At 43.9% G+C, this 25092-nt stretch overlaps 1 protein-coding gene across 1 annotated transcript; it reads right to left on the bottom strand.

Annotated features, from left to right (window-relative positions):
- Positions 1-3496: 3496 nt before the first annotated feature.
- Positions 3497-24857, bottom strand: LOC114082952 (PRAME family member 20-like). The gene is made up of 4 exons (XM_071618625.1): positions 24571-24857; positions 23611-24192; positions 22350-22827; positions 3497-3796 (listed from the first exon to the last, which is right to left on the bottom strand). The coding sequence occupies exons 1-4, from the start codon at positions 24855-24857 to the stop codon at positions 3497-3499; spliced, it is 1647 nt and encodes a 548-aa protein (XP_071474726.1).
- Positions 24858-25092: the final 235 nt, after the last annotated feature.

The following is a 25092-nucleotide window of genomic DNA, read 5'->3' as shown; positions in this document are numbered from 1 at the left end:
GCATGGAGGTACCTCTACTCCTTTGTATTTGCTAAAAGTTACCCTGTGAAATAGTATATTGTCTATTTTTGAGAAAAATCCATGGGCTGCTGAGCAGAAAGAATATCTGCTTGATGCTGGTTGATATATTTTATATATGTCAGTTAAGTTTAAGTTATTGTAATATTGAACTCTATAGTTTCTTTACTTAACTTTTGTTTGAAAGATCTGTCTAGCGGTGAGAGAAGTGGGTTAAAGACACCCAAAATTATTGTGCTCGGAGGTCAATTTGACTCTTGAACTTGAGAATAGTTGTTTGATGAACATTTTTGCACCATTGTTTGTGGCATATATATTTATGATTGTTAAGTCTTGTTGGTGTATGGTTCCCTTGAACAGTATGTAATGTCCATCTTTATCCCTTTTGATTAGCTTTAGATTGAATTCTACTTTATTTGATATGAGTATAGAGACCCCTGCTTGCTTCCTCAATCTATGTGAGTGGTATGATTTTCCCAACCTTTCACCTTCAGTCTGTGTATGTCTTTTCCTATCAAATGAGAATCCTGTAGGCAGCATATTCTTGGATCTTTTTTAAAAAAAAAAAAAAATCAATCTGCTAGCCTAGGTCTTTTGATTGGTGAGTTTCAGCCATTAACATTTAGGGCTACAATTGAGATATGGTTTGCATTTTCAGCCATATTTGTTTATTTTTGTTACCTAACTTGACTTGGTTTCCTCTTTGATTAGTTTTTCATTTAGTGTACTACCTCCCTCTGCTGTTTTTCATGGTTGTTTTTCAATTACTCTTCATGAAATATTTTGCCAAGGATGTTTTGTAGTGCTGACTTTCTAGGTGTAAATTATTTTAACTTTTGTTTATCATGGAAGTTTTTCTTTCTTCTTCAAATCTGAAGCTTAGTTTTGCTGGATACAATATTTTAGTTGGAACCCATTATCTTCCAGAGTTTGAAATATATTATTCCAGGATCTTCTAGCTTTCAGGGACTGTATTAAAAAATCTGCCATTATCCTAATTGGTTTTCCCTTATATGTAATCTGATTCCTTTTTCTTGTGGCTTTTAAAATTCTCTCCTATTTCTGATTGTTGGGCGTTTTCATTATAATGTGTCTTGGTATGGGTTTTTTGTGATTTTGCATTTTTGGCGCCCTGTAGGCTTCTTGGATGTGGATTTCCATTTCATTCTTCATTTCTGAAAAGATTTCTGATATTATTTCATTGAACAGATTGTTCATTCCTTTGGTTTGAACCTGTGTGCCTTCCTCTATCCCAATAACTCTTAAATTTGGTGTTTTTATGCTATCCCATATTTCTTGGGTGTTCTGTTTCTGATTTCTTATTATTTTTGCTCTGCTGCTACATTCTTTTCATGATGATAGACTTTGTCTTCCTGGCCTGATGTCCTATCTTCTATGTTGTCTACTCTGCTGGTGATGCTCTCATTTGTGTTTTTAATTTGGTTTATTATTTATTTCATTTCAAGGATTTCTTTCTTTCTTTTTTTTATGCCTCAATGTCCCTGTAGAGGTAATCTTTTGCTTCTTGCATTTGTTTATGTAGCTCATTGTCAAAGTGATCTTTCAATGTCTGTATTTGTTGTCTAATGTCTTCTTTGAGATTCCAAAACATCAGAATAATGTTAATCTTGAAATGTTTCTCTGTCATTTTTTTTCTGCTGTTTCTGATAATTCTTCTAATGATGTGTGTCTTCAATTGTTTCTGGTATATTCTTCCCTTGTCTTTTCATGTTGCTGGCATTTCTTTCCTGCTCTGTGGGACTGGTGTTATTGCTTTTATCCTATAGATTTGTAGTGCTCTTTTATATTCCAAGAACCCTCCTTTGTGGGGAAGGACAATGTTGACAGTTCCCAATATCAACAATACATCACCTATGTGTAAATTACTGCTATTAAGACATTTATACTTAGTCTCAATGTCTAGTAATGTAGGATTCAATTATAATTTAAAATATAATCAGTAATTTCATAGAAGGTGTACATTTTCTGGCGGGAAACAGAGAACTGAGGGTCAGGTGTCTGATGATATGTTAACGGGGAAAGATGTGAGGGCAATGGGGTTAATAAAACTTAGGAAATTTGGAGGAGAACTATAATCAAGAGTGTTAGTAGCAGGAGAATAGACAGCAGGTAATTTAGGGGAGACAAGTACGTGGCAGGACAGTAGAATGCATAAAAACAAACACATATATGTATTTAGAAAATTACAAGAAGTAAAAATTAGGAGGTTGAAAGAGGAAGAGAGAGGAAGAAAAAGAAAAAGAAAAAAGAGAACAGAGAGAGAGAGAAATATAAAAGGGGGTCTTATGCAATTCCTCTATATGATATTATTCTGGTGACTCAGTTCTTAAAGTTCTATTTCATACAAAGTTCTTGGTTGCACATATGTTGGAGTTGTGAGGACCAGAGGAGGAGGGGTAGAGGAGAAAGAAAGAGGATAAAATGGAAGAGAAGAAGACAAAAAACAAAACAAACAAACAACAAATTACTCTCAGAGTTCCGTTTTCTTCTCTTCTCTTTCAGTAGGTGGAGTTGTCTATTCCAAGCTTGAGTCTCTGCCCTCAGGGTGGTCCAGGCAGTCCATCCTGAGGTTCTTCAAAGTGAGCTGAGTGACCAGCCGCTCCTGGTCTTCTGGGGAGGTGTGGGCCAGCACGCAGACCTGGGAGACAAGCAGCTTCCTCAGGTTCCTCATCTGGCCCAAGAAAGGACCACAAGCAGCCAAGGTGGAGGGTGCCCTGGTGCAGTGCACTTCCACCTTCTGGACAGAATCCAGCTGCAGTAATCTCAGGACCTTGCTGGTGTGGCCGGTGGGTTTCTCAAAGATCTTCAGCCTCTTGCAACACAGGTGTACCAAGTCCCTTCTCTGTGTGACCCACAGGAACAACTGGGCCTGTAATTCATCCAGGTGCCTCTCTGTGAGGCAGAAGTCTATGACTACCTTCAAGGGTGGCTTAGCTGCCATTGCTGGACCATGTTTAATGTTTGATTCTTCTTCATGGCCTCTGATGAGCAGGCATCAACTATGGCTCCAGAACACGTCCTCCAGAAGTTCTGGGGAACATTCTGCAAATCCAGCATCTGCAGTTTCCACCTCCTGCGGGGATGAAATCAGAGTCTCAGCCCTGAGGCCCCTTCCTTCACCTCTCAGCTACTGCTCCCTGCTCTACTTCTTCCTTCTGTCTCACTCTTCTCTACACCTTTCCCCTACAATCCAGCCTAGTGTCACCCCACTTCTATAGGCTGAGGAAGAGGCAGGTATAGCCTCCATCATGGGTCACCATAGCTGCCACAAGCACCTCCACATCCAGAAGCCACTCCCAGATGGGTCTCAGCAAGGCCAAGGCCTCTCCACTCCTCCTTGCTGGCAGAGTAGGAAACCCTTTGTCCACCCTTCAACATCCACTTTCCCTGGATCCATCAGTCATGGTCAGTTTCTTGGACCCCCAGTGTGTCCCCTTCCAGGCCACCTGGGTCCCCCTCACCTGGGGCTATCCTGCTGGGCAAGCAATATATCCAGCCCATCCAGTGCCACTTGGATTATGTCAAGCTGTGGCTTCCTCATCAGGGCCCCCAGGGGCAGGTGGGTGAAGGGCCAGGCCTGCATCATTTTCTTCAGGACCTCAGTGTGTCCCCTGATGAAAGCCTCCTCAAAGAGTGGTAGGAAGAGCTCTATGGGCAGGTCCTCCAGATCCAGGATAGCTCTAGACTTGTTGCTCAGCAGGCTGCTCCCTGTCAGCTCCAGCAGCGTGGGTTGGGACTGATGCTCATCCTGGGGAGTCTGAAAGAAGAAGCATCCTGTAAAATGGTTCAGTGAAAATGCCACTATCCCATCCCTTGCCTGCCACTGGGAAGGGGGTACTGGGGAGTCTAAAAGCACACCTCACCCTTATGGGGGAAAGCCTTCTATTATTATTTTGTCCTTGTAAAGTGGAATTGGAGTGTCATGTGATCTAAGGCAGGAGGCCCCTCAGTTTCAGCAACTATCATGGCTGGGAGAGGACAAGTCTTCACATGGGTGACATTATTTTTAATTTTAAAAAATTAAATGAGCAATTGTAAAAGCACGTGCCCATATTATAAAATACTTGGAAATTACAACAGAGTCTCATGGATATCTGTTACCCTTGTGAGATTCTGCCACCTTAGGGGGAGTTGAAGAGAACAAATAGATCAGAACAGAGTCTGTGAAGTGTTGCATGAGATAGTTTTAAGCTTTTGTTTAATTTGTTTAAACAAAAAATAAAATTACAAAACCATGTAGGCTATAAGGTATAATTTTGGGGACTTTGGACTGGGTATTGAACTCAGGGCACTCAAGCACTGAGCCACATCTCCAGCCATATTTTGTATTTTAGTTAGAGACAGGGCCTCCCTGAGTTGCTTAGGGCCTCACTGTTTCTGAAGCTGGCTTTGAACACCAATCCTCCTGCCTCCTCAGCCTACCAAGCAGATTGGATTACAGACACATACCATCACACCTGGCAATAAAGTATCATTTTAAAGGCACACAAAGTAAATATCTTAAACATCAAAAAATAGAATTCCAATCAATTAGAACGATATAGAATTTCAATCAATCTCCTTGGTTAAGAAATATTAAAGCGGCTTTGGCTGAAGCTCAGTGGTGAAGTGGTCACCTAGCAAGTGTGAGGCCCTGGGTTTGATTCTCAGCAGCACATAAAAATAAATAAATAATGGGCAGAGGATATAGCTCAGTTGGTAGGGTGCTTACCTTCCACACACAAGGCCCTGGCTTTATTTCCTAGTACCACCTAATACATTGATAGATTCATAAATGTATTGTGTCCCTCTCAACTAAAAAAAAAAAAAAGAAGAAGATTTGGGCCTTTTGCAAATGCCTGTAATTCTAGCAGCTGGGAAAACGGATAGGAGGATCACAGTAGATTCAAGGCCAGCCTCAGAAGAGTAGGTGCTAAGCAACTCAGTGTGACCCTGTCTCTAAATAAAATACAAAATAGGCCTGGGAATGTGGCTGAGTGGTTGAGTGCCCTGAGTTCAATCTCTGGAACAATAGTTGAGAAAGAAAGAAAATTGAAAGCAACATAAACTAAAGTGGAAATCCTAATGTTCAGCATAAAGTTAAAATCACACTGAGAGGCAAAATCTAAGTCTTAAATTGGTGCATAAGAAAAAATCAAATAACACAAAATTGTTCCTGCCTCCACACAGATGAGATGGGAATGGGGTAGTGCTAAGGGCGGTGATTGACTTATAGGATCTGAGCAGATGGGCCAGGCTGGGATCTTCAGCATGCCAGGGTTGGACTCTTGGGCTCCAGGACACTTGTGTTTCTCCTATGGCTCTGAAGAAGCTTTTATTGACCTCCCTGACCACGCCCCCAACTCCACCTGTTGACTAGCATGCCATCAGAAAGCAGTATCTGATCACATTCCCAATCTCCACCCATGTAACCCTGATTGGATTTTCTTTCTCCAGATTAACTGATATAGTCAGATTTTCATGCATGAGCACAGAATCAGGGATAGTGAGGGTCAGGGATGCCTCTGTCCATGCACTTCACACCATGGACTGAATTTTGCCCATATGTGACCCTCCTGTTCCTTCCTGTGAGACAGAAAAACCCTTAATCCATAAACTAATAAAAACTAAAAGTCCAAATTATCATTGTAAAGGAAACCTTGGCCATATCAAAATTATTTAAAAAATAATTTTAAAAAATTCCAGAGAGAAAACAGGTTTTTGAAGACAGAAGCATAACCTGTGAAGAAAACAGAATGGACACCAGATATCCAACTGCCAACAGTCACATAGGTATCCAGTTACCTTGCAGCATATCTAGGCCTACTCAGAGAGGAGGCATGGACAAGGAGGGTGGAATCAGTCTTCAAGGCTTAGAAAAAGAATTCTTCAGTTTGTCTCTTTGTACTGGGGATTAAACCCATTGGTGTTCTATCACTGAGCCAGATCCCCAGCCCTTTCTATTTTTTTTTTTTTTAATTTAAAGACAGGTTCTCACTGAATTGCTTAGTTTCTCACTAAGTTGCTGAGGCTGGCCTCAAACTTGCCATCCTCCTGCCACAGTCTCCTTTTAATTTTTTAAAACAATGTAGGTACTGATATTATTTTCTTTTCCTTTGGCACTGGGGATGGAACCCAGGGGAGCTGTACCACTGAGCTGCATCCCCAGCCCTTTTCATTTCATTTCAATTAACTAATTAAATTATTCATTTTTGTAGTTTTGGTACCGAGGATTGAACCCAGGGGCACTGTACCACTGAGCTACACTGCCAGCCTATTTTATTTTTATTTTATTATTTTTTTTTTCATTTTTAGACAGGTTCTTGCTAAATTGCTGAGACTGTCCTTGAATTTGAGATCTTCTGGCCTTAGCCTCCTAAGTAGATGGGATAACAAGTGTTCACCATCACACCCCATTTCAAATTAAAAAAAATTAAAAGGTACAGCATTTGCCTAGCATGTAAAAGGCCCTGGGTTTGATCCATAGCACCAAAAAGAAACAAACCTGTAAATCCAAAACCTGTGTTCAAGTATAGTTGTTAGAGGTTGTTTGTTTCCATGAATCTCATTGTAGTTACTTGTAGGAAAAAAATCCAAATGGTAATTCATATGATAAACCCTTAGAAGAGCCATTGTTAAAAATCTGTTGGTAATATGCTGTAACCAGCTATTAACAAGGTGATTTGGTTGTTTTAATATAGTGTCCAGAACTATGTCTGACAATATGTTAGTTTTTTAATGAATTTAGTGCAATTTTGAAGCAAATATTAATAAACAGCCAAATAAATATAACTTGAAAAAGTTATGTCTTATTTGACAGGGTTTCCCATCATATAAAATTAGGCTAATTGGGTTAATATCTCTCTTCTAGAAATCCCTTAAGAATTTCTGGAGCCCTCTGTAATATCCCAATGTTAGCTCAAGGTCAAGTGACAATGTAGAATTTGATCCTAGAGAAGTTAGTCAACAATCTCAAAAGGTTTAAAGCACTTAGTGAAAGTAAGGTCTTAGATCATTATAAAAGATAAGTCATTTAGCCAGAGTGATGAAAGATTTTGAAAGCTAATACAGAAAGTTGTGTCATAGGAAATAGTACTTCAACTTTTATCATAGATGACTAAGTTTTCCTTTTTTTCAAGTAATCAGAGACCTTGTTAAAACCAACCTAAAACTCCAGAGGCTGAAGGTCCAAAGCCAGCCTCAGCAAGAGCAAGGCACTACTAAGCAATTCAGTGAGACCCTGTCTCTAAAGAAAAATACAAAATAGGACTGGGGATGGGGCTCAGTTGTCGAGTACCCCCTGAGTTCAATCCCAGTTTGTGCCTCACCCCCCCCCCCCAAAAAAATAAACCTAATCTGAAGCATAAAAAGTTACCTCCCCCCAGTACTGAGCATTGAACCAGGGGTACTCTACCACTAAGCCACATGCTGAGTTATTTTGGTTTTATTTTTAAATAGGCTTGACAAATTGCCAAGTCTCATCTGAATCTTGACATCCTCCTGCCTCAGTCTTCTGGGAAGCTGGAATTACATGCATGGCCCACTTCACCTGTCTTGAAATGCACTTCTTAGAGTGAAGCTCTTTGACAGCTGTTCATCTGGAACATTCACATGAAAGCCATCACAATTTTTAATTATCTTTGGTAACATTTGCCCACCAATTTCAAAATGTGCTTGAAAATGGACCATAATAGTCTCAGCTGGAGTGCAGAAGAAAGGCTCTCCTGGAGTTCCTTGGAATTTGTGGGTCCCATTCTGTGTTTTATTAATCTCTTGAGAACCAAAGATAAAATCTTATGATCTTATTTGGAAAGTCAGGGGTTTGGAAGAATTTCTTTTGGATAACGTGGTGGTTTGGGCAGAGTCCTCCTGAAAGTTTCTTTGATCAAACTATCAAGCTTAAGGACCTTCTCCTGCATGATCCCTTGGCCTCCACTTTTGTCAGGTTTTTGGTACAAATAAATTCTTTTGATTTGCAGACTTTCACAGTAGCAGCATCAGCAGGGACACTGTGCTCATGGAATATTCTAAGCCGTGGTCAGTGTTGGCTTCCTTGAGTTGTGTAAATCTGATGGCAATCATTTGGTACACACATGGCTGCTGGACTGTGTGTGTTTGTGTGTGTGTGTGTGTGTGTGTGTGTGTGTGTATGTTGGTACTGGGGATTGAACTTGAGGCATTTTACTACTGAGCTGCATCCTGAACACTTTTTCTTTTTTAATTTGGGAGAGGATCTCAGTATTGGAACCTTCAATCCTCCTGACTCAGCCTCCCAAGTTGCTGGGATTAGAGGTGTGCATCTTGGTACATGGCCATAGATCATTTAAAACCCTTGAGAGACTACATTGCACCAGTGGGCAAGTGCCATACCTATAAGATGAATAATAGACTTGGACTGCAAAATTCCTCTGGATGAAGCTTTCAGGGAACCCAGATTTATCCTGCTGTATATGTCAATGATGTAGGGTGTGCTCATTGATAAAAGGCTCTCATTTCTTCTTTAAAAACATTTAGATTTTTATCAGAAATATCACTTTTTACTAGTTATGGCACAAGTGACTTCCTAATGAACAGCAGGACAAAGAGATCACTTATCCTCTGGAGTCCCCCTAGGCCAAATCTCTCTCAGATTGCACTGCTAGTAGACAATTCAAAGTGTTCAAACTTTTTATAACAGTTGCTAAAATATTAATAAGTGATTTTCTTTCCAATTTAGAGATTCCTACCTGAGGTACAATTTCACTTACAAAAGAATGAAATCCTGAGCCCTTTTTGGTCATAGGTACATTAATCCATTTTCTGTTACTGTTATAAAATACCTGAGACAGGCTCAGTTTATTTTTTAAAACAGATTTATTTATCCCACAGTTCTGAAAGATGCAAGGCCAAAATCAGGCAGCCCTCTTGGTTTGGCCTGTGGGAGGAAGCCAGGACAAAACCCGAGGCTCAGGCTCAGGCTTCTAAACAGCTCTCAGGAGGACTGACTCAGCATCTCAGGAGAGCCATTCCTTTCTAAGAACACACATCCAATGACCTCCCAGGAGATTCTGCCTCCTAAAATCACCACAATGAGGTTGATCTTTCTAATACATGAAGCTTTCTAATACATGAAACTGCACCAAACCATAGCATAGGGATACAGCTTGATGTGATCTGAGCCATCTCAGTCATAATGCCATTTTACCCACCAGTTAATCCTGACATACATCCCAAGCCCTGGAGGCCAACAAAGTTGTTAACAATCACAGAAACATGTTGTCCCAGTCTCTGATTCCCAGACCTTTACTTTCCTTTCACCATTTCTTTTGTATTGGGGATGTAACCCGAGGGTGTTTTACCCACCATCACTTTTTATTTTTTATTTTAAGACAGGATCTCACTAAGTTGCTGAAGGTCTTTCTGAATTATCCAGATGGCCTTGAACTTGCCATCCTCCTGCCTCAGCCTCCCCGGCTGCTGGGATTACAAGCATGCCCCCACCCAGCCTGGCCTGACCTGTTTCTTAATATCCACTGACATGTCAGACACATTATTGTTTCTGAGAATGTCCAGGTATCATCCCAGTGGAAGTCCAGCATCTTGCTGATGCCTGAGACATGCTTCTGTCCTTTAGTCTCCAATAAATAGCACTGGATGCAATCTTGGGTCTATCTGTCCCTAGCATTGGTCTCACAGACCCACCTTCCTTGCAAAGATTACATAAGTTGCTTTGAGACAATTATCAAGGGCCACAAGTGTCCTGGAGTGTAATACAGGGCCACATTTCTCTGAAGCACAAAACAGTTGGGCTTGGGAACACATGACAGACTAATCAGAGGTCAATTCATGTAGGACCTTAAGTTAGGGATGTCACCAGCTTTTTAAGAGGCACCTCTGTCCTTTTCAGGTAGGAGACAGGATAAGCTACTGGGCTCTATCCACTTAGGTGGAAAATTTTATTTTATTTTTATTTTTTATGTGTTGTTATCACACAAGGTGAATCATACAGCATTCATGAGAGAAAGGGTCAAAGTGAATCCCATTATCCAACCCTTGGTGGTGGTATGATGTCACAATCTTAAACCACATCTGCCTCTGCATATTGACAGGAGGAATGTATAGTTTAAGTTAGATACAAACAAAAAAATTTCTATGAATTTGATAAAGTAAATCCCATATACCATCTCCAATTAAGCATGATTGAGTTCCTCTACAAATATACCATAAGCATCTATTTTTGAACCCTGATGCAAAGAAAAGACCACCAACTCCAATTTTAAATTTAATTAAAGCAAGCTTGTGTTTGTGCACATGATGAGACTGATCAGTGGCTGTCTCTCCCAATACAGGCTAAAGACCAACCCCTCAGCACTCCAGGAACAAGGTTTTACAGCACAAAAAGTTGCAAAGGGGATGTCTTGAGAACTTACAGCTAACAGGATTTTGACAAGTATAATACAAAGGCAGATATTAGGTTAATGATCTACATGGCATGATATTTCAGAGTAGGGAGTAAATTTAAATCCCAATATTAGAATTTATGAGACACCACTGAGGTTTCAGAGAAGGTTGTTATTTGGTCAGGGAAAGCCAGGCATGGGTGATATCAAGGCACAGGCAGGAATTGCAAACAAGTTTAGAAAATTACAGTAATTTATAGTAAAACAGAAATGAACTTTTCATGGCTTTGTGACGAGATGGTTCTCAATCTTAAGATGAAATCAGGCTGGGTTCATCACTATCCATCCCATACAGAAAACATAATTTATCTTATAAAGAGAAATTCTATTTGCCTCTAGAATTTCCTTTGAACCAATGTCTAGTTGTTAGTTTTCTTATGTGTGGTTGACAATATCATGGTTCTGTTTTGATTTTATTTGTATTGTTAAATATGAGGGAGAAATGCTAATTATCAGAATATACTTGGAAAATACTTGAGTGTGCTTGGAAAATTTAATCCATTGGATGGATTAATCCACTGATCAGATTACAGCTCTCTTGATTTGATCATTTCTCCTCTTGCATTAATACAGCACCTGTTTTTCAAGTTTAAAAAACATTTATTACAGTGTAGTTTTACATACTTATATACTGTAATAAATTGTTCTATTTTGGTTATGGTTGTTTTCTTATGGTGACTAATGTATGAATCACACTTCCTCATGGGTATGTATGTGCAGGAAAGAACTCGGGGTTGCTACTATCTGTGGTTTCAAGCATCCACTGGGGTCTTAAAGTGTCCCTTGAGGATACAGGAGAGGGACTGCTTTACTGGGATATGCCACCTCAGAAATTGTTGACAACAGGAAACCAAAGAGTTCATCCCTTGAATTCTCAAGTTTCTATCCATTTACTTAAAGAATTTATGTGGATGTGCCAATATTGTACCAGGGACACTGTGCAGGAATACGGTTGAGGAAGGCCAGGTTTGGCTCCATAAAATAAAAAAAATAAATAAATAAAAAAGAAAAAGAAAATGCAGGAAGGAAGAGAATTCCATGGTGGGGGAAAAAAAGCCTAAATTATGTGAAGCATTTTCTTTCGGCTGGAGGCTACTTAACAGCGGCATGGTGTGCTGGGGCAACTGTGCGCACATATTCTATCACTCGATCCGCATCAACAGCCCTGTGCAGTACTGACGCATCAACCATGAAGAAACAGACTCGGAGAAGGCCCCCAGCCTTTCCACCGTTTCCATAACAGTTACTCCCAACCTCGTGGATCAAGGGGAAGGCAACCAGGACTTCTGACTCCAAAACGTTTGCTTTTTGCTAATGGCCCCTAAAATTGTAAGTAAATCTTATGTAATTTTTTTCTAATCAAGCAAAGTGAGCAAGGACTTGAGGGGAACACCCAAAGCCCAGTGGGAACAGATGCGAGTCCTTGCAGGTAGCTTTCCTCCCAGGTGCGCTATCTGTGGTGTGGCCCTTGGGTTCCCCACCAGCTCTCCCTGCAGACCTGGGCATTCTGAAGTCAAAGGCTGGCTTTTTGGGGCAGCTGAGGAAGTCTGTGCCTCCTGCAAGGACACACAGCTTCCCCATCTGGACAGAAGGGCACTTCCCCACTTTCCACCCAGTTTGTTTCGACCACTCCCCCAACCAGCCAGCTTCTCAAACTTTTCCATGCTGCCCAAGTCCAAGGGATCCAGGACCCTTCTAAGGTCTTGTTCCAGAAATAACAATGCACAAAACGAGCTTGTGATGAGGTGGCTCCTGCACTGCCCACCTCGAAGGAAGTGGGACCCCAGGAGCAGACAGGGCAGTGCCATCAGGGGAGCCATCAATGTTGACAGCACCAAGACCTGGGGGCTGATGAACAAGCGAATTCTCGGTCACAGACCCTGAGTCTGTGAGAGTGAGACCCAGGAATCTTTGATGAACAATTTCCTTGGTGGCTTTTCAGGCATGCTAAAATTTAGGGGACCAAGGCATCTCCCCGAGGAGTGGGACACAGAAAGCACCTAGAAGCTCCTAAATCCTCGGCCCAGGTGGGGAGAGGCTGGGAATCCTCTGCTACTAAACACTGAAGTTGCTGAGGGGGGTTGGAGACTTAAAGGGGCCTCTGGGCTTTCTCAGTGCCTTTGGCTTTCTCAGTGACACCGTCCTTCCCATGTAAAGGGTGAGTAACCCTTCTTAATACAGCAGCATTTAAAGGACACCTCATACCCAAACCATGACTGGGACACATGCCTTTGACCCATGTACACTTCTCCCCAACTTCTCAAAGAGCTTATAGAGACTGGACTCTGCCTGCTAAAGTCCTCTGACAAGACTGGTTTTAGCTGGGGTAATGGCAACTCATCACCTTGAACTAGGGAGAGCAGGGAGGTGGGGCTGGAGAGGTGCCCCCAGGGCAAAGCTTGCCAAGAGGCAGTTGGCAGGCTTGCATCATGTTTCAACATGGCCTGAGGTCATTTTCATTTCCAAAAGGCTGTTGAGAGGACCAAGTTCCCCAGAGTGAATTAACAAGAAATAGGGACACTATCAGAGGATTCAGTGGCACCAGGTGGGAAAGACTGGCTTGCGCTTGAGTGACATGGCACCCTGGGCAACTTGACTGGAGGCTGATGATTTGCACTACACAGAGGAGTAAAACTTCTCTTGGTTCAGGGATATTTATTTCTGTAGTGACAAGGGTAGCAAGACTGGCCATTAAGGCAGATGGGGAGTTGAGGCCCTGGGTTCCCAGAGATGACAGGAGGCCAGGCTCTGCCTGCAGCAGGAGTCACAGGATCTCTAGTCCAGGAAAAGCAAAACCCAGCAGGAAAGCTAGATTCACCAGCAACTAGGATCCAGTTTTCCAGTTTCATCTACCCAGTAACCTCCAAGATGCCCCTATCTCAGGTGCAGAAACCAAGGCCTTGGGGCCAGCACTTTCATATCTAGCTGACAGAGACCTCAAGGTGAGCCCTAAAAGACTCGAAGGCCAACATCGGTTTGCATTCAAGTTCAAGCTCTCCAAGCATCAGGACACTACCCAGGGGCACCAACAGTGCTTCTTCCCCCACCCACTGTGTCCAATAACAAAAAGATACAAATAGAAAATCACTTTATGGGATGGGGGAGATCTAGTTTTGAATTAATTTTCAAGTCTACTCTCCAGAGTCAGCACCAAACACAGAAAAATGAAATCTGAAGCTAGAGCCACCTGTAAATCAGCCACTAGGGGGCAGGCTTGTCCCAGTACATCCCCTCTCCCCCAAGCAATTTTCTACTGCTGGGTTCTAGAGTCAGATTTCATTGTGCCCAGTAGAGGGAATGGTCAGCTCCTGGGTGGACTCTGCCTCAGGTCGGGGTTGTCCATTTTCCCTTAGCTGATTTATTTTTCTGTCCCTTCTTCTCCTCCTCCTCCTCCTTATTGTCTTTTTGCCCCTCTTTCTCCTCCCCCTTCTTCATCTCCTTCTTTCTTCATACTGGGCATTGAACTCAGGGGTGATTAAGTACTGAGCCACATCCCCAGCTCTTTTTATTTTTTATTGAGGCAGGTTCTCACTAAGCTACTTAGGGCCATGGTAAGTTGCTGAGCCTGGCTTTGAACTCATTATCCTTCTGCCACAGCCTCTGAAGCCACTGGGATTACAGACACTTGCCACAACATTTGGCTCCCAGCCATGTTTTCTTTTGAGACAGGATCTCACTAAGTTTTCCAGACTAGCCTCAACCTCATGATCCTCTGGTTTCAGCCTCTTGAATAGCTGGATTATAGGCAGGTACCACCATGCTCAGTTTAAATGTAAGCCATGCTAAAAGCCACATATAGTATTTGAGAGCATTTGGAAATAAGAAATGGAAAATGTTAATTGTGAGATGAGGCTCGATTGTCATGTGTATCTTGTACACGTGACAGTGTGCCACCCTGGATTGAAATCCAGGGAAAGAAATAGATCAGAAGAGTCCAGCCTATTAAAAATATTGTGTAGTACCAGGTTTGGTGACATGCCCCTGTAATCCAAGCTACTTGGGTAGTTTAAGATGCCCTCTTCCTAGCACCTCCCCCCAGCCCTGTTTTGTCAGAGTTTAACATAGAGTGGTGTCATTTTGATGGAAACTTTCACCATTAGCTCCACCTGTAAGTACACAGGAGTTCACGGCTGATAGACATCCTCAGCAAGGACACAACCAATGTTGGTTTCCTTGAGTTGTCTGAAACTGATGGCAACAGTTTGGAGTGTGTGTGGTTGTAGGTGTTTAAAACCCTTTAAAACCAGGAAGGTAAGCATGGGGACTATAAAAGGAATTATCGCCAATGGCTGAGAGATAGGTATGCTGATCCAGCTTGTTGCCTGATTATTTATTTATTTTTAATATTGAAGATTGAACCCAGGGGCATTATACAAGTGTAGTAAAAGGTTGGTCTCCCCAGTGTCAATCCAATAACCAGGACACAGTTTTCAGAAAAAGGAAAAAGAATGTTTGTTACTTTGCTAGCAAAGGAGGAACATAGGGGACTGCTGTCCCAAAGGCTGTGATCTGCCCATCAGCAGGAACAGGTTGTTTTTAAAGAGGTGTTTCAGAGAAAATGAGATTAGAAAGGAGAAACCAGGGAGGAGAAGATCAGGGAAAGGAAGTTCAGGGAGGAGAAGGTTAAGGGGAAAAAAATTAAGTTTCAAAGCCACAAGGGATATAGTGAGAAACTGATATGACTCCATTTTTGAGAAACCAGCCTCTACCTCAGAGCAAAGCCTGTCCAAGGAAGGGGGCATGACCCTTGTCCTTGGAAAAACCCCACAGAGCACTCCTAGGCAATACCCACCCTGCTGAGTTGTTTATCTACAAATAACAGGAGAGATCTGTGGTGCCAGGTGTCACTGACTCAGTTAGGCTAGGTGAGGACCCATAGCAACCCCCAGCAACCACCAATCAGCATGAGACAGGGAAAATACCTGGGATGCCAGATGACCCTCCCAGTACTTTATGGTGATTGATAATATGTTGGGAAACCATGTAGTCCAGCACATACTCCCCTCATGGCTTGAAGCAATCAGTTCAAAGGAATCCCCCTCTTGTACTCACCAATCACCCCTACCCAAATTGTTCCCACCAGTGAATGTGCTAATCCTGTTTTAGAGTTGTTTTATGATTTTCTCTTGGCATGTGATGCTTTGCTAAGAGATGCTATGATGTATGTGAAGTCCCTGCCTTCCCCCAAGAGTGTATAAAAAAGTGCTCAAACCCTGGGCTCAGGGCCTCTCAGAGTCACCAATTGCTGTGTGAGCAGAGGACCCAGCTAGCTCGCAATAAACGCCTCTTTGCTGCTTACATCGATCTCACTCTCTGGTGGTCTTTTGGGGGTCCTGAACTGGAGCATAACAATAATAAAAGAGCATCAAGTGAAGCCCTGTTACACATTCCCAACCCCCTCTTCTTTGGAGGAACTGGGGATTGAATGCAGGATTGTTTGATCACTGAGCACATCCCCAGTCCTTTATGTTTTTATTATGAGACAAAGTCTCACTAACTTGCCCAAATTGTCCTTAAGCTTGCAATACTCCTGCCTCAACTCCTAAGTTGTTGAAATTACAGGTGTGTGCCAAGGTGTCAACTACAACCTCTTTTTTTTAAACACCCACCCCCAAATTTTATTCATTAAAGAAGATAACACAAGTCACTTTTTTTAAGAGAGAGAGAGAGAGATTTTTTAAGAGAACAAGTTTTATTTAAAGGATAGAACAGAAACAGACTTCTCTCATCACAACATCATACATGTATTCTGTAAAGAGAGAATTTTTTAATATTTATTTTTTAGTTTTTGGTGGACACAAAATCTTTATTTTATTTTTATGTGGTGCTGAGTATTGAACCCAGCACCCCACAAATGCCAGGTGAGCGTGCTACCGCTTGAGCCACATCCCCAGCCACAAGTCACTTTTTTCTTTTTCTTCTTTTGGCACCAGGGGTGAACCCAGGGACAGTTAACCTCTGAACCATATTTCTAGTCTTTTTCAATTCAGTAAATACAACCTAATGGAAGAGATTGAAGTGTAAGTTAGAAGTGAAAGATGGGGACCAGGCAGAAATACATAAGGGAGTTTATTTTTCAGACTTGACAAGAAAGGCCATCTCTCTATGGAGAGAGGGAAAAACAGGCTTGGGTTCTGAGTCTTTTATGGGGGAGGCTCAGGAATCAGAGCTGAGCGGGTCCCAATGCTGGTGGCTAAGGGTCAGATTGGTATGAAGGGGTGGTGAGCCTTTCTCAGAAGCACCCTTTGGTGGGAAAGTAAAGCTTTTTCCTAAGATGGCAGCTGTCAGTTAAGATGGCCATCCAGGTACTCTGCAAGGACCTTATATTCCCTCTTTTTTGTTTTTTGTTGGGCCCCATAGGGAACAGGAATGTAGGTCAATCTTCTCTAACTACTTCCTGCTGGGAAAGGGCAGTGTTTGAATCATTGGGACAATGAGGGAGGTTCAGTGGTAGTGGAATGCTCTCCCAGGTGGCCCAGTTTTGGTGAGGGATTAGTATTCCTTCAGCAGAGGAGAGCTGTGTTTTCCTATGTTCAAGGTCTTGATGGAGTTGTTTTATCTTGTCCTTTACTATACCAGATTGATTGACATGTTAGTAGCATTACTCCTGTAGGTTCAGATAAATCTACCTTTCTTGGCCATAAAAAGGTCAAGGCCCCTTGGATTCTGCAGAGCCACAGCAGCTAAAGAATCAAGCTGCCATTGTATGGCTAGTATGGTTTGAGCAAGTTGCTGTAAGTCTCCTGGAAATTGGAATGGTAATCCCTGGTGGTGACACCCCTGGGAGGTAAGTGCAGAGTGAGGGAGGAGGGCAAAAATGAAAAAGGGAAGGATAGCACTCATGGTTCTGCAGTATTCTTGTGGTCCTCAGAGACCAAAGGAAGATTGGGGATTCTGGCCTTGGAGAGACACAGAGAGGGCAGAGAGGACTGTCTTAAATGGGGGTTAGAAACTCGATATGGAATGCCCTCAAGGTGGGCCACCAAACAAGTGGTAATAATGACCCGATAGGGTCCAGTCCATTTTGCAGAGAATTGAGAGGAGGAGGCAGGCTTTTTGAGGGTGGTAAAAGTACCAGGTCACCAGGAGACAGAGTGGGAGAAAGAGAAGAGGCAGAATTGGCTTTGCCAGAACAACATCCCTGTGTTGACAAAGAAGGTTCCTAATGTATGCAAGAAGGGGCCAGAAAAGATGAGGAACAAGGGGTAGTGGAGAATCAAGGGTTTTTAGCGGAGCAGGGAGGTAGGCTGTCCATATAAAAGCTCAAAGGGGAGATGTTGAGTGGCTTCTTTGGGAGGGCCTGTGACAAAGAAAGAGCCAAGGAAGGAGTTTAGCCCAATGTAAATGTAATTCAAGGGACAGTAGACAATGAGGGAGGCTCCCTTTACCAAAGTTAAGGCTCTGATGAGGGCAACAAGTTCAGCCTGCTGATATTGGGAGTGGAGGCTCTTACACAACTGAGGCTAGAGAGACTATTGCCTGCCCTGTTCCATGAATTCCCTCCTGAAGGAAGGGGGAGCCATCTTTAAACCAAAACTCAGAGTGAAGTTGCCAAGGGGAAGGGATGGGGAGATCGAGAATCTTGGTGCTGGGCCAAGATCTAAGTTAACTTTTGTGTCTCAAGAGGAGACTTGTCACTGCCATCTCTAGGGGGTAGAGTTGTGAGGAGGAGGGGAGGAGAAGGGTAGAATCACTTCCCCAAGGGAACTGGTGTGTGGATAAAGAAGAAGATCCCTAGGTGAATGGAAGAAGGTGTGTGGTCATTGTCCTGGTGAGAAAAGTTTTTGGGAACAAGTCTGCTCTTCAAAGAGAGGGACAGCATCAGCAAGGAGGGAGAGCAGGTGTTGTGATTGGGCAGAAAATGGAGGAGGTTTTGAGACAGATGTGAACGGGCTCATGGTGTGAGGTGATAGAAGGACTGGGAATGTTCACCTCAGCAGTGGGTCATTGGAAGGCACTGGCCAACAGAATAGGGGATGGTCCTAAGGTAAGGGTGAGGGTCAGAGGAGCAGCAGGTGAGTCTGCATGGAAGCGTCTATGAGGGGAGAAGGAGAGCATAGCCCCCAACTTTGTGAGGATGTCCCTTCCCATAAGGGGAACAGGACACTGTGGAATGACCAAAAAGGAATGAGTAAAAATTAGAGAACCACAAGCACAAACAAGGCTAGGTGACTGTAAGGGTTGATAGTCGGCCCCCAGAACACCTTGAGGACTGAATATGTAGCCCGGTGTCTAGGAGGTAGGAGATGGGCCTACCTGACATGTGCAGTGTTACCCTGTTTTTCCATGGAGTGATGGTAGTGGTTGAGTGATGGGGACCTGGATCTTTTCAGTCCTCTGTAGCCAGTCCTAAGAGTTGAAAAGGGGAACTGAAGGGACAGATGTCTGGGGAGCACCCATGTGCTCGGGGAATGTGAACAGCCCAGTGTCCCTCTTGATGACATTTAGGACAAAAATCCAGAAATTATGAGGCTTGAGACATATACAAGCCCAGTGACCCATCTGACCACATTTAAAACATAATCTGATTGGTCCTGAGCGACCATCCCATGGGCCAGTGACACCAGGGACAGATGGCTTAAGCGAGCATCTGATATCTCAGCTTTCAGTCCTTATCATCTCTCTCATTATACACCTTAAAGGTCACTTCCAGAACCTCATCTTTGGGATTTAGAAGCCCCTTCTCAAAGCATGTGTCACAAGGAGACAAAATTGCAATGTATGCAATCCAGGGAGAGAAATAAATAATGTCCACATTCTTCTGCCCCTTTCAGTGCTGTATTCACTCAAATTATTCAATACAATTTCACTCTATAGGTTCTTTTTTAAAATTTTTTTTTTAGGTGTAGATGGACACAACATCATGCCTTCATTTTTATGTGGTGCTGAGGATTAAACCCATGTCCCGCCCATGCTAGGCGAGTGCTCTACCACTGAGCCACAATCCCAGACCTCTATAGGTTCTTAATCAAGAAAATGACAATCCTTAATGCTAGGCACTGCAATAGACATAATCAATTCACAGCAAACAATTCTAGATTAATTTTTAGCACTGCAAACACACTTAATCATGACAGGCTAATGACAAACATTTCCTCTGCATGCTTATTCTTCTCAAGCCTGCTTGCTGAGCCAGTCCCCCCAAAATACATTTTACCTTGTAGGGGAACCAAAGAATGCTTCTCCCTCCCTGTTCTCATGGGTAGGTTTTAGGAGTCTCTGCTGTGTCTCTAACAACTCTCTTCCAATTTTTGTCTTTTCTTTTTAGTACTTATAAGGTTCTTGCTTAGCACCTGGATGGCCATCTTAAATGGCAGCTGCCATTTTAAGGAAAACATTTCACTTTCCTGCCCAAGGGAGTTTCTGAGAAAGGCTCACCACTTCCTCATACCAACCAAACACTTAACCACCTGCATTAGGGCCCTCTGAGCTCTGATTCCTGAGCTTCCCCCATAAGCCCCAGAACTCAAGCCTGTTCTGCCTCTCTCTCTCACACAGGGATGGCCTTCACTTGTCAAGTCTGAAAACTAAACTCATGTGTATCTCTGCCTGGTCTCTGTCTTTCATTTCTTGCTTATCTGTCTTTCATTCCTTGCTTTCCTTTCACACTCATCCCAGGTTTTCAGTTTTTTTGAAAAAGAATTTTAAAAGACATTAATTTTACATGCCAGTGTATCCAATTAAATGTATAAAGTATAAATAGAAATTAAATAATGCATTTCATTGTGTTCATATGGGCTCTGGTTCTCCTCACAGATAGACAATTTTCTTCAAATTAAAACTTCCCCCTGGAGTCACATCAATATTGGATTTATTTATTCACTTATTTATGTACTTTTGTGGTTCTGGGGATGGAACCCAGGTCCTTCTACATGCTAGGCAATTGCTCTGCCACTGAGTTATATCCCCAGGCCCTCAGTTAATTTTTATAAGTTCACTCATTTCTATAGAAAAGCATAGGTTCTGAGTTCCTAGATTGTACAGGTGAAATTGGCCAGTGTTCCAGAAGGGGATCTAGACTCTTTTGATGCAGATGAACAAAGGAATATGCACCTTTCAGTAGCACTCCAGGGAGTGGAACCCAGTCCCCTTCTGACCCGGCCACCCTTACACACCCAGTCCTGTTTATCATGACATTCTACAGTTATGGGATGTCTCACAGCACAAATGAACCTAGAGTCAAACGATGAGGAATTCAAAGAGCAATCTGGGTGCTTTATCCCCAGGGCTGTGTGGGGACACATGCAGCTCACAGTCCTTATACAATTCAATGAGTCTGGACACACCAGAATGTTTTCAAATCCCTTTTTGGTCATGAAAACCCTTAAAAAAAACCAGTGATGACACTTCTTATATTGCAGATCTCCCTTGCCTTTATTTGATCTTAGAATCCAGCAGCAGAGCAGAATGAATGCTGTTCAGAACTTGCCCCCCACCACACACGCAAGTTAGACATAGAGCCAGAGGAAAGAAAGTGTCATAAAGAGGGGTGAGGCACACAGATCACTGTGTGGGTGACAGATGGGCTGGCTGTGTAGGACCTGGACTCTGCTACCTGTTCAAGAGTGAGCTACAGTTTGCTTACACATCCAACTGGGTTCTAGTTCACTGTGTATGAAGAAGCCTTCAGGCTCAAACTAGAACACATACACAGGCAACTTTAGGATAACTCAAAAGAAGATCCGGTGGACCTCCTTGGATGGGAAGATAAGGCTAAGGTTACTGCATAACCCCACTAGCCTGAGCCCTCAGCAGGAATCATCATTTAGAGGATCTTGGTCTAGGACCAGGCAGCACAGGCAGGGTCACCCATTTTCCCAGAGCCACCTCATCCTTACTCATCCTCTGATCATCTGCTGATTGAAAATCTTGTGTCCCTGAGTAGGGAGAGATGGGAAGTGTTAGGGGAAGATCTGTCAGTTATGAGCAGCCTTCTCCCCCACCAGAAGGTGGTCATTTATTAAGTTTAGTTGATAAATATTTGCAAGTGTTATCTACCTATATAATTCTACTATTTTGATGAAATCTAATTTGGATGGTTTCACTGGCCATGACTACATTTTTTTCAGGAAAGACTCGGTAGCAGGATGACAGGCAAGGTTTTGTAAGGCCCAGAGACCCTGTTTTATTCTCATTGCATCCAAAGGCCAAGACGCCAGGTTTGTAGGTCTATGTGGAGACCCACAAGGATGGGTAAGCCTTAAGGGTCTGGGTGGCACTAAGATTGCCTAAAAAGGGCTTTTTGAAATTTTACTGTCTACTTAGAATGTTCCAGGACTCCTGTGTTCCCCTACATGGATTATGACAGTGTAGCCACAGATAATGACCTTATTTCAATTTGATTCTTTGAGTTCCTGGAAATGAACTTCATTGATTACCAAGTACTTGGTGGTATTTCTCCATCAGCCCCTGGACTATTCCAGTGTCAAAATCAGAAAACTAGGTAAAACCATCATGGAAGATGTCAGAGGACTAATCTTGGGATTCTGTTCATTTCAGACTATTTATTTATGGACCATCCATGAAACAAAATAGTTTCTTCATGTGCATGAAGCACATAACCCATTGTAAAAATCCAGGTCCCTAGTTATGACTCTATACAGACACATATGGCTCTATACAGAAGGTCCAATCTTCAGGGGCTTCCTTCCAATGTAGCCCCCAGCATCTGATTCCTTTCCCCATCCACACTTCAGGCAGTGTCTGAAATGCTGGGCTCTGAGTTTCCTTCATGATCCCTCTACATCCTGGTTATACATCCAATTGCATAGAGGGCAGCTTTTTATACACACCCAACTAGGCAGCTGTTGGACAGGAACAGTGAATGAGGCCCTGGTTGTAGAGAAACATGCAGCCACATTGAGGACATGAGACAGTACGGAAAATAAGGACCTTTGGCTGCCTAAAGTCCTTTAGTATTGCTGTGAGCTCAGCACAGAGTTGGGAACATCTTCTGGGGTGGATGGCACCCTGGGCATCATAGCTCTCCAGAGGGGCAGGGTATAGCTCTAGGCTCAACTGGTTTAGTCTGGCAGTGTGGCACAGCAGGTCCCTGAAGACCAACATGGAGATGTGATTCTGGAAAAAGCACAAGGCCCTGAGCTGGGAGCAGCAGCTCAGGGCAGGCAGGATGGCTTGGAGCTGGGAGTCCATGATCTCACAGGCTTCCAAGTCCAGGCTCTTCAGGGTGGCTGCAACAGTCTCCAGAAGAATTTTGAGAGGCTCCAGACTAAAATTGGTCAGTTTGATGCCCTTTAGATCCAGGTGTCTGAGCTGGCTGGTGTTTGGGCATTGGGAAAGATAATTCCAGTCTGAATCCGACAGCCGGCAGTTGGTTATTGCGAGGGCCTTCAGGGGCATCTTCAGGTGCCTAAGGAAGAACCAGGCAGTTAGTTCTGAGGGAAATGATGAATTGGCCCAAACCCAAGGTCACTGTGAACATCTGAACATGGTTGACATTTTGTAGAATTTGCTCATTCAGGTCACTCCATTTCATCCTGAACTTTCACCACTACTTGTGTGACCAGGTGGGTCCTCCATCTCTATGAATGTCATCCTCAATGAAAAGCAGAAAGCCATATATCTAGCCACAGGAAGTCAGGAAGAGTCATGTACGAAAGACAAATCCAGGAAAGATGTGGCAAAACACACTGGGGTTAACCCCTGCAGGGCTCACTCCCTGTCCCCTCAGCAAGTCGTCACCTGGAGATGGTTGTAGAGAAACATGCAGCCTTCCCAGGTGGTCATTAGAAGTGGGCTCCTCTGCTCCCAGATGGAGGACACAGAGCTTCTTGTTGAACAGGTACAGGTGTGGGGGCTTCCCATCCTTCAAAGTCCTCACCTCTACCCTGCATTGTACCCCTGTCACTAGACAGGCCTCCCAGGGAAGGAGCCTCACACCCACCTCACTAGCTTCTGTCCCCATCAGCTGGCTTCCCAGTATGGTGGCACTTCCCAAACCATGGACCTGGTTTACCCCTTTGCTCTAACACAGGTTAGGAGATCGAGCTTCAGGATACAATAGAACAGATGATGGGTTATTCACCTTCCAGTGACTTGTTCACCATGAGAGTGTCAGTGGCTGGCACACAGTAAGTGCCCTTTCATATTTACTGATACTCATCTGCAGAGGAAGCTCACCCTCCTTACTAACCTCAGCACCTGCTCCAGGTGGCCCTCGAGGAGAAGGACAGCATCTACACAGAACGTCTGCAGGCAGTTCATCCTGAGGAACTTCGAGGTGAACTGGGCAAGCAGCCACTCCTGCTCCTCTGGGGAGGTGTGGGCAGGTACGAGGACCTGGGAGATAAGCAGCTTCCTCAGGTTCCTCATCTGGCCCATGAAAGGAGCACAAGCAGCCAAGGTGGAGGGTGCCCAGGTGCAGTGCACTTCCACCCTCTGGACAGAGTCCAGCTGCAGCAGTCTCAGGACCTTCCTGGTGTAGCTGGTGGGTTTCCCAAAGATCTTCAGCCTATTGCAACACAGGTGCAGCCTGTCCCTTCTCTGTGTGACCCACAGGAAAAAGTGGGTCAGGAATTCATCCTGAGGCCTTTCTGTGAGACACAAGTCTATGAATATCTTCAATGGCAGTTTAGCTGCCATTGCTGGACCAAGTTTTAATGTTCGATTCTTCTTAATGTCCTCTGGTGAGCAGGCATCAACCACGGCTCCAGACCACATCCTCCAGAAGTTCTGGGGAACATCCCGCAAATCCAGCACCTGCAGTTTCCACCTCCTGCGGGGACAACAGCAGAGTCTCAGCCCCGAGGCACCTTCCTTCACCTCTCAGCTGCTGCCTCCTGCTCCACCTCTTCCTTCTGTCTCACTTTTCTCCATCCACTTCCCTCCAATCCAGCCTGGTGCCCCCACTTGTACAGACTGAGGCAGGGGCAGTTACTGCCTCCTTCATGGGTCACCACAGCTGCCACAAGCACCTCCACATCTGGAAGCCTTTCCCAGATGGGGCTCAGCATGGCCAAGGCCTCTCCACCCCTCCTTGCTGGCAGCACAGGAAGCCTATGGAGCACACTTCAGCACCCACTCTCCCTGCCTATACCCATCCCTTCCCTGGTACTGAGGGTGCTCCCTTCCAGGCCACCTGGGTCCCACTCACCTGGGGTGATCCTGCTGGGCAAGCAGCATGTCCAGCCCATCCATGGCCACTCGGATCATCTCCACCTGTGGCTTCCTCATCAGGGCCCCCAAGGGCAGGTGGGTGAAGGGCCAGGCCTGCACCATTTTCTTCAGGACCTCAGTGTGTCCCCTGCTGAAGGCTTCCACAAAGAGTGGTGGGAAGAGCTCTATGGGCAGGTCCTCCAGATCCAGAACAGCCCTAGACTTGTCACTCAGCAGGCTGCGCCCTGCCAGCTCCAGCAGTGTGGGTGGGGACTGGATGCTCATCCTGGGGAGTCTGCAAGAAGAAGGATCCTGGAAAATGGTCCAGGGAAAAGGCCACTATCCCATCCATTGCCAGCCACTGGGAAGGGGGTACTGGGGAGTCCAAAAACTCACTCCAACCTTAATGGGGGAAAGCCTTTGATTATTATTTTGTCCTTATAAAATGGGAATTAGTGTGTCATGTGACTTAATGCAGCAGGCTCCTCAGTTTCAATAACTACAGTGGCTCAGAAAGGAG

Source organism: Marmota flaviventris, chromosome 10 (assembly GCF_047511675.1).
Source record: "Marmota flaviventris isolate mMarFla1 chromosome 10, mMarFla1.hap1, whole genome shotgun sequence".
In the NCBI taxonomy this organism is placed as follows: domain Eukaryota; kingdom Metazoa; phylum Chordata; class Mammalia; order Rodentia; family Sciuridae; genus Marmota; species Marmota flaviventris.
This window is presented reverse-complemented; position numbering and strand designations above follow the sequence as displayed.